Genomic DNA, 9,603 nt, shown 5'->3' with positions numbered 1-9,603 from the left:
GCTCAGTCTCCCTCAGGAAGATTTTATTTTCCAGCTGTTTCCCCACCAGGAAAGGATTTTGCTGTAGGGGTTAGTGGCTACTACCTCTTCTCTGCAGGTCAGGTAGTCTGGGGGCATTTTTGCTGTGTTACAATCTCACCCTGGGGACACAGATTCGTGATGTGTGTGTGTGGGGGGGGGGGGGATTTTTGCTGTGGGTTCATTTCTTTGAATGTGGTGACAGGATTAGAAGGGACCTTTCGGGTCATGAAGTCCAGGCCCCGCTCGCAACACTGTGGTGTGGTCCTGTTCATTAACCGAGCAAACTACCGGTAATTATTATGACTAATGGGAGGCAAACGCACGACTGGGAGGCAGCTTGGGGCCCTCGCTCCTCTGACGGCCAGAAACCTCGTTCCCAGCGGGGTCCATTCACCCGCGGCCAGTTCCTAGCGATCCCTGCCTAGGCCGGCCCAGCACCCCCGCTCCTAGGGCTCGTCTCCCGCCAGGGGGCGACGGATTGCGCGCGAGCGAGCGAGCGACCTCCCCGGGCTGGGCGGGTTTGGGCCGGGGCTGTCTCCGCCGGCCCTGCCCGCCCCCTGGCTCCGCAAGCGGAAGCTCCCGCGGCCCGCCCCCGCTGTGGCGTGGTGGTGGGCGGGGGAAGGCGGGGGAAGGCGGCGACCCCTGCCCGCCCGGGTGCGCTGGCTGCGGGCGGGCTGCCTGCTCCGTACTCGTTGGCCGGGCAGCCGGCCCGGCTGCGCGCGGAGGAACCGGGGGCGCCGGCTGGGCTGCCGGGCGCCATGGGCTCGGGGCCGGGGCCGGGCTGGCTGGCGGCCGGGCTGCTGGTGAACCTGGTCGCCTCCATCTGCATCGTGTTCCTGAACAAGTGGCTCTACGTGCGGCTCGGCTTCCCCAACCTGAGCCTCACGCTGGTGCACTTCGCCGCCACCTGGCTCGGCCTCGGCCTGTGCCAGGCGCTGCGCGTCTTCGCCCCCAAGAGCCTGCGGCCCCGCCAGGTGCTGCCCCTGGCGCTCAGCTTCTGCGGCTTCGTGGTGTTCACCAACCTGTCCCTGCAGAGCAACACCATCGGCACCTACCAGCTGGCCAAGGCCATGACCACGCCGGCCATCGTGGCCATCCAGAGCCTCTTCTACGGCAAGAGCTTCCCCCTGCGCATCAAGCTGACCCTGGTGAGCGCCGGGCCCGTCCCCGCTTCCAGCCTCTCTGCCTTGGCCGGATCGGGGAGCCCCCAGGGGGAGACCGGGTGGGGAGCGGATCGGGGAGCCCCCGGCGCGGGGGGAGGCAGCTTCCTCTGTCTTTCCCCTCTTGCCCCTTGCCAAAGGGTTGTTTCCCCCTTTCCAGCCACGTTACCGCCTGTCCCTTTGGCGCTCGCTGACTGAGTAAATCTGTTAGTTGAGTCACCAGGATGTCGCTGGTTCTGTGGCTCCTTGGGCAGAAGCGCTGGGTTAATGGGCATGTACCTTCTCTCTTGTGCTGGTGAGTGGGGTCGAGGTGTTGTTGCTTGTGTGGACTGCGGGGAAACCTCTGAAATAGGTAGTCATGAGCAAAACCGCAGCCCCATCATCAAATGCCGCCAGCCCATCTCTGGCTACTAGGGGCCTCCATGGAATCTCACCTCTTGTGGGTCAGTGTGATGGCCTTCACGCTACTTCGATACTTTTTCATACCATCAAGGGATTGTAGCAGTGTTATATGGGGCTTCTGTCCTGTTTGCCAGCGCCTGAGAGGCAGCATGGGAGACAGTGCAAGTCAATCTTTGTAAAATTCTCTAAAGATGAAATACGCGAAGTGTTATTACTTTAAAATACAATTTGTGTATAGCTCATGCCATGTCTTAATCACGGAATATAGCTTTACAATCTCTAGTTATAAAGCTTGAGTAACTCCAGATAAAAGGGTGACGTGTGTGCAGACCTTTCCAAAATATTGGGGGAGAACAAGTTTTAATCCATTGAGTTCCATCTGCAGCAAATGTAAATAATAGCCAACATTTTCTTTCCTTACAGATTCCCATAACTTTAGGTGTATTCCTAAATTCCTATTATGATGTGAAGTTTAACTTCCTTGGAATGGTGTTTGCTACACTTGGTGTTCTAGTTACATCCCTTTATCAAGTGGTTAGTAACTTGTTCTTTTCTATATGCATGTTTCATAACAAAAATAACGTTTTGACACCTTGTTTCAAATTTCAGAAAGTAATAGAGGCAGGCTAAGTGGTCTGGAAATAGTATGTCTTAAGTTAGTCATGGTCTGTAGTAGTAGGAAAGAGATTTCTGGTACTACACAGCTCTTTAGCAGAAAAGGGCATAACAAGATACGGTGGTTGGAAGCCGAAGCTCAGCTAATTCAGACTAGAATTTTAAGGCACACATTTGTAACAGTGAGTGTAATAACCATTGGCACAACTTACTTAGTAACATGGTAGAGTGTCACTTGAAGTCTTTAAATCAAAACTGGATAGCTTTCTAAAAGATATGCTATCGCTCAAACAGAACTTATGGGCTTGAGACAAGAATCACTAGGTGAGGTTCTATTGACTGTCATGCTAGGTGATGGTGATGCGCTTTTTTGGCATTAAAAATCTATGAAAAGAGGAGAAACAAGCAAAGTTACTGTCATGGTGCAACATTACATGTGAGGCAGAACTGCTAGTTGGCCTATGGGTGAAATTCTGTCCTGTGCTTTCTTAGAAAGCCCTTAAATAGAATTTAGCATAATTATAGTTATATTTTAATTTAGAACAGAGATTATTTCAGTATAGTAAATTCTCTTATATAATGAATGCTGCATTACTGACAGTAAATGCTCTTTATTAAATGTTAGCTTTATTATAGTTAAGCGCAATAAAATATAAAATCAATGCCTTGAAAATAATTTGTCTAAGTGTTTTCATTTATAACATTAATTTTACTAATCATAGATGCAAAGATAACAGAGTTGTATTAAATTATACATGCTGAAAATCTCAGTTGTAATCAGTATCAAAATGAAGTTTAGTATATGTATAATTAAAGGAAGGAAAACCCTGGAATTATAAAAATGTTAGTCATGCTTGTTAGCATATATATCGAAATGTCAACTAAGGTGGGGGCATAGGGAAAGTAACAGCAGTTAGAAGTAGATTTTATTTAAACATACTTTAAAGTATTACTAGAATTTATTTCTTGTGAATGTCTGTCATAAGAATATATTACAGGGCTGTTGCATATTAAGGTACATTATGAACTTTTCAGTGGTTCTCAACCAGGGGTACGCAGAAGTCTTCCGGGGGGTCATCAACTCATTTAGATATCTGTCTAGTTTTACAACAGACTATATAAAAAACACTGACAAAGTCAGTACAAACTAAAATTTCACACAGACAATGACTTTATACTGCTCTATATACTGTACACTGAAATGTAAGTATAATATTTATATTCCAATTGATTTATAATTTTATGGTAAAAATGAGCAAGTAAACATTTTTTCAGTAATAATGTGCTGTGACACTTCGGTATTTTATGCTTGATTTTGTAAGCAAGCACTTTTTAAGTGAGGTGAAACGTGGGGTACTGAAGACAAATCAGACTCCTGGACAGGTTGAGAGCCACTGGTCTAAAGAGTTGCCTAAAATACGCTGTTCAAATGTTGCATGCTTTCACACACATTTGTGGTAACTGCATGCAAGTAGCTTGATGCAGTCAGCTATGACTTTAATAATTGTGCTCAGGCATCCCATAATAGTAGAAAGTTGAAAAGATAGGTAGTTTCTGTAATACTGCTTGCTCTTACTGGAAGAAGATACTGAGCCCTAGCGAGGCTACGTCTAGAATTGGTGTGAGAATGAAAGGAGCCAGCTTTTTCCAAACCCCCCTATTTATCTCTCCTTCCTCAAGTGGCAGATCCTCTCATAGAGTATGTGAGGAGACAAAGAATAGAGAGAAGATGAAGGGAGGAAGATTCAAGCATTAGCCATCAGACATTGTGATGAAAAAGCTCTTTCAGCCAATTCTCTTCCTTCCTCATATGCCTGCATCCAGTGGCTTACCACTGTCTACTCAAAAGGTGGGGGAAGACTAACACACATGCATCTGGTTAAAATATTTGGTGTTCAGTAAATGGAAGTGGAAAACGTAACAATCATGCTATTTATTATGTAGTGCCGGCCATGTGAGAGTCCCCCCTTGTTAGTAATCAAGTTGCTTTTATATGAGGACTTGATTTTCCTCATGTTTAACAACTTTATCTCTTGGTTTTAGTGGGTAGGAGCCAAGCAGCATGAGTTGCAGGTTAACTCTATGCAGTTGCTGTACTATCAGGCACCAATGTCCTCTGCCATGTTGTTGTGTATCGTACCCTTCTTTGAGCCAGTATTTGGAGAAGGGGGGATATTTGGACCCTGGACACTTTCTGCTGTGGTAAGATTTTATATTTTATTTTTTTAATTTAACACCAGTGATCTTATCACTTAATATAACACCTTCACATACAGTCATTGACAGCGAATGTGATGGGGGCTGTGAGGAAAGAGAATCACTCCCTGCTCCCCTTAATTGTTTAATCCCCACTATGTGAGAGAGGAGTATCTCTGTCAACATGTTTGTCTGTGGCCTGGTCTACGCTTAGGTCAAAATAGCTACAGCACTTAGGGGTGTGAAAATCCACACCCCAAGAGCTGTAGCTACACCATCCTAAACCCAGCATAAATGTAGCTAGATTGATGGGTGGCTGTTTCTCTCAACCTAGCTCTCAGGGAGGTGGAGTGACAGAAAAACCCCATTTTTAGGATGTGTCTATGCTACCGGGTTATGTCACTATAGTCCCTGTGGTGTAGAAGTGGCCTAAGAGTGTTCTTGCCTTATTCTTGTTTCTGGTTAGAGGTCATTTTAGTAACGGGGAAAAAAGTAGATATTGGCTCCCTCTAAAGTTCAGGAATAAGTAACTTTTTAAACAGTTTATTTAGGAAGCTTTAGTTGCCATGTGAATATTAGAAACACAACAATCATTACAACAGTGAGCTTTTGTATAGAGACATGATACAGTAATATAGTCATCAGATTTCTCTCTTCTACAGGGTGTTACTTTCATAGTGAGCATCATTACAACATGTCATTTCTAATGATTTTATTAAATTAAGTAAAATCTCTGATTACACATATTTAACAAACCAGACCTCTATCAAATGTTAATATTTAAAAAAATTGACAGTTGCGCCCGTTATTTGCAGGTGAATGTGCTTTTTCTGAGTATTCAGTAAATGGTAACCAAATATCTAAGTGTCTATTTGTCCTCTGTGTGTTTTGCTGGGTACAAAACTGGTGCGTTAATATTTCCATGACAGCCTTCCATATTTTGTGAACCATTCCTCTAGAGTTGGACCATTTTTCTTTTCCCAACGAGAAGCTTGTCCTAGTTTTTTAAAGTACAATTATGTAAATGACACTTGAGCCAGCAGTCACTCTCCACTGTGGGAAAGATGCAAATGCTTTCACTGCTCTTGGACTTCATTTCTGGGGGAGGAGTGCTGGTAGTGGTTACCTTCTGCAGTCAGTAGCTGCTTCGTCCTGGGAGGGCTCTAATCTCCTTCTTCATCCTCATCTTCTTGATGTCCCTCAAGAGGATCAGGGCTCAAATATATATTCATTACATACTATTGTCTAAGGCGGGAGGTATCTTTAATTTAGAAAGTGCCAGTTACCCAGTTAGTGATATGTCACGTAATGGTTGGTGCAAGATCTCCCTCTTAATGGTACTGATTAGTCACAACAAATGGGACAGAGATCTCATAATTATTTCTGTAACCTTAACTAAGTTTTGCATCTAAAAGCTGTGATCTCTTAAATATGGTTATGGAACATCATTTTTGTGAGAGAGCAGTTGAGTATCTGGGGCTATTTCTCAGACATAGCAAGTAAAGAGAAAGAAGATACGCATTTTGACGCACAATTCACCATTTGAGACCATGTTCTGAACTTCTTAAATCATCAGTGTCTACGTTAAATTAGAACTCATGTTTGCCTTTTGTTTGCTCTCTTCTCTTGTGTGATACCTTACTGATTTGCATTTGACAGTAAAGAAACCTCATTAAACAATTTGGGGTATAACTAGAGATGGTCAGAAATATATGTTAGATTACTGACTGTGTCCATTAATCCACAGTTAATGGTGCTGCTGTCTGGTATAATAGCCTTTATGGTAAACTTGTCCATTTACTGGATCATTGGAAACACATCACCTGTCACGTATCCTTTTATTATTGGCCACTCCTATTGTTTTCAGATGAATGGCAGTATCCAGCCAAGTATATTTCACAATGAAAAAAGCCCATTGGACAAATAGGCTGGTAAATTTACCTGCTTTATTGTGAATGTTAAAACTGGAAAAGCACAATTGAGTTTCTCAGTGTTCTTTCTCTCAATATGTACAGACAGTTCTGGTTAATTTGGTAGTAAGAACTTTATGTCCATAAGAACAGTATTAAAACATTTACACATGTTCTGGTGACTATATAGTAAATGCGTAAAGTGATTCCTGTTTGTATATCAAATATCAGTTAATTTGTAAAGCACTTTGTGTGAAAGGTGTTACATAAATGCAAGTTGTTAATTATAATTGCACAGATAAAATTGAAAAGTTGTGTGAATACAAATTGATGTCCATTTTGGGGATAGATAGTGAATCCATTAAGCATTCATATGTTTATTTTTAATATTTTGACTATTTGTTATGATCCTTAACAGAGATGTGTAGATATAATATGTTTGGACACTTCAAGTTCTGCATCACTTTGTTGGGAGGGTACCTGTTGTTTAAAGATCCACTGTCACTTAATCAAGTCCTTGGGATTTTGTGTACTTTGTTAGGCATTTTAGCTTATACCCATTTCAAACTTAGTGAGCAGGAAGGGAGTAAGAGTAAACTGGTTCAGCGTCCATGAATCAAGATATTCTGGAGATAATAAATAAACCTTCAAAGGGAAGGAAAACCGGAATTAGATATGCACTGATTGTAAAACGGGCAAAATAGCTGAAATAAAATTTGTATTAGTATTACCACCAGGATCATCATGCTGGAAAAAAAAATAAAATGAATCATTACATAAAACATATTTGCCATCTTAGTCCAGCCTATATTTAAATAGCAAAAAGAAAAGGAGTACTTGTGGCACCTTAGAGAAGTACTCCTTTTCTTTTTGCGGATACAGATTAACACGGCTGCTACTCTGAAACCTATTTAAATAGTAACATTTTAAAAAATGATCAAGTGGTCCAAATCAAATTAGAATGGAAATTCTATAGAAGTAATTACGACTTTCACACTGAAATAAAATGAGCTCATCTTGGTTAATGTTACAGTAAATGCTGAAGGAATTAATTTTGCCCTTTGTGATATCATGCCAGTGTTACTATTATAAAAAATCTTGTTCGAAACACTTATATGCAAATATTCTGGTACATGACAGCACATGCTTCCTGTTTGTCTGGTAGATTAAAAGGCAACTTGCTTTTTTTGTTTTTTTGTTTTTTTTGGTGTTTTGTTTTTTTAAACTGTCAAACATAATTCTGATTCTGACATCTTGCTTACGTGTTTGGCATAACTACCTGAATAACTTTCAGTGGAAGGGCTCAGATAAAATTATTAGTGGAGTGGAGACTCAGGCAACTGATCTAACTAGTTATCAATTTGAACCAAAACCAAACACCCCAAACTTTGGGAAAGTTGGAAACTGGCTCTGAACTTTGCAGCTCAAGTTCATCTGTAGATCTACCAGGATATTTAGTAAGTCACTAGTGTTTTGGAAAACATTCTGTTTCTGCTTCATGATTTTCTAGTGTCAAAAATGGACTTTCACAAGACTTTTTGAACCTTTGTGGGCTTAGTAAAGCTACATAGCTTGCTTTAATTGCCAAATGAAAATGGTTTTGTAAATAAGAACACAAACACCCACCTGTTTTGGGCAGCAGATAAACTATGCCAAGACTCGGTCCAAAGAAATCTTTAAGTTAAAAAATCTAAGTAGGTAGGATGTGGGAGTTGAACCTCCTGTTGTTCTAATCCTTTCTCTAATGTGCGCCTGTAGTTACCTCAAAAGGGCAAGGTGCATCCTATATTTGCATCCTATATCCTACCATTGTTACTGTTTGTATAGGGAAAAGCCAATGGGTTGCTGAAAAATTTAATTTCTGTCATGCCGCCCATAATATACTGGAAAGAATCTCTTCAGGGGAATCTGCAGCAGGTGATGACCTTGGGATGGGCATAGGTTCCACTGTAAATTGCGGGTGCTTTGAAGATTACCTTGGGCCAGAGCTGTGCATAGTTTTTGGGCTATTTGGAAAGGCAGGTTTATGGGCCATATTGTAGAAAATTGAAAGTTACATCAATTTTCCTGCTTTCAGTAAACATGGTAGAAACATACGTTTGCCAGATTGGCAAGTGATTAGAATTTATTTGCATTACTGCACTGGCATTTTGTTGTTTTATCTTCATTTATTTATAGTTGCTTTAAAGAGGAAAATCATATGAACAGAAACGTGTTTAGGTTTTACAGCCACCAACATAAATGGTTGGGTGGGTAGTTCTTCTAAACTTTTTTTACAGATTAAATTATCAGAAACCTTAATGGTATCATAATGTGCAAGAAGCAATCTCAATCAAGTTATTTTTACAATGAGGCCTGTTTTCAGGCTTGTACATTGTTCAGTTTTTGGAGTTTGGTTTTTAAAAACAATTTCTCTTGTGTAGCTTAAATTTACATCAGATTACTCTGTTGTTTCAGTATTCTAAACAGTTGACATCTTTACCAATGGTATCTGAGGCATTGTACAGGTTCAAGGAAAATTTCTTTTGTATACATTTTTATAAATCTATAATTTGTTAGAATTTAAAGACAAATATGGACTGCTGAGAAATATGTGCAGAACAGTGCAGTCTTTAGGTGCATATTCTTCAGTACATGCACTGAGAAAAGAGTTTGCAATGATTTGTGCTGTGCACAAGCTCTTCTAAAATGTAAATACACCACAAGGACATTCTTAGGGTTAGAAATAAGATGCCTGAAAAGCCTATGTGATGACAAAATCTGAGATGGGATTGATGTATATAACGAGAAAAGAACTGAATGAAAATGTTTGGTGGTGCAAATGATTTTCACCACAGCATCTGATCTTCAAAATGGCAAAAGAAAATTAAGTAAGTAATTCAAAAGCATTGGTGACTGAAAAGGCTACATCATAAATACTGTTGCTGGAAAATGTACAAGTTCTGTAGGTCACTGAAGTGACTGGATTTTTTTCATATAGTTAACAGTTCTACTTTGGGTTTTACCTAGTATGACTGATGAATAAAACAATTCTTGAATTTCTCTCTTGTCTGTCTTTGTCAAATGTTTCAAAATATTAAACAGGGAAGACTTGCGTAATCATGGGCTAAATAGATTCCTTGATACATAGTTAATTTAATTACATGATGTCAAGGTTCCTCCCCCACTCTGAACTCTAGGGTACAGATGTGGGGACCTGCATGAAAAAAACCTCCTAAGCTTATCTTTACCAGCTTAGGTCAAAACTTCCCCAAGGTACAAAATATTCCCCCCCGTTGTCCTTGGACTGGCCGCTACCA

General features: G+C 41.1%; 1 protein-coding gene across 2 annotated transcripts; it reads left to right on the top strand.

Annotated features, from left to right (window-relative positions):
- The first annotated feature begins 521 nt into the window (after positions 1 to 521).
- On the top strand, positions 522 to 9,346 carry SLC35E3 (solute carrier family 35 member E3). 2 transcript variants are annotated; one of them, XM_073327830.1, is made up of 5 exons: positions 530 to 1,169; positions 2,007 to 2,117; positions 4,242 to 4,400; positions 6,142 to 6,224; positions 6,733 to 9,346. In XM_073327830.1, the coding sequence occupies exons 1-5, from the start codon at positions 780 to 782 to the stop codon at positions 6,917 to 6,919; spliced, it is 930 nt and encodes a 309-aa protein (XP_073183931.1). In that variant the 5' UTR covers positions 530 to 779; the 3' UTR covers positions 6,920 to 9,346. The 2 variants fall into 2 exon arrangements, with proteins under 2 accessions (XP_073183929.1, XP_073183931.1); XM_073327828.1 differs by lacking the exon at positions 4,242 to 4,400 and having other exon boundaries at positions 522 to 1,169.
- The last annotated feature ends 257 nt before the right edge of the window (positions 9,347 to 9,603 follow it).

Source organism: Lepidochelys kempii, chromosome 1, assembly GCF_965140265.1.
Source record: "Lepidochelys kempii isolate rLepKem1 chromosome 1, rLepKem1.hap2, whole genome shotgun sequence".
Taxonomy (NCBI): domain Eukaryota; kingdom Metazoa; phylum Chordata; order Testudines; family Cheloniidae; genus Lepidochelys; species Lepidochelys kempii.
The sequence above is the reverse complement of the archived record's forward strand: the minus strand, read 5'-3'. Positions and strand labels throughout refer to the sequence as shown.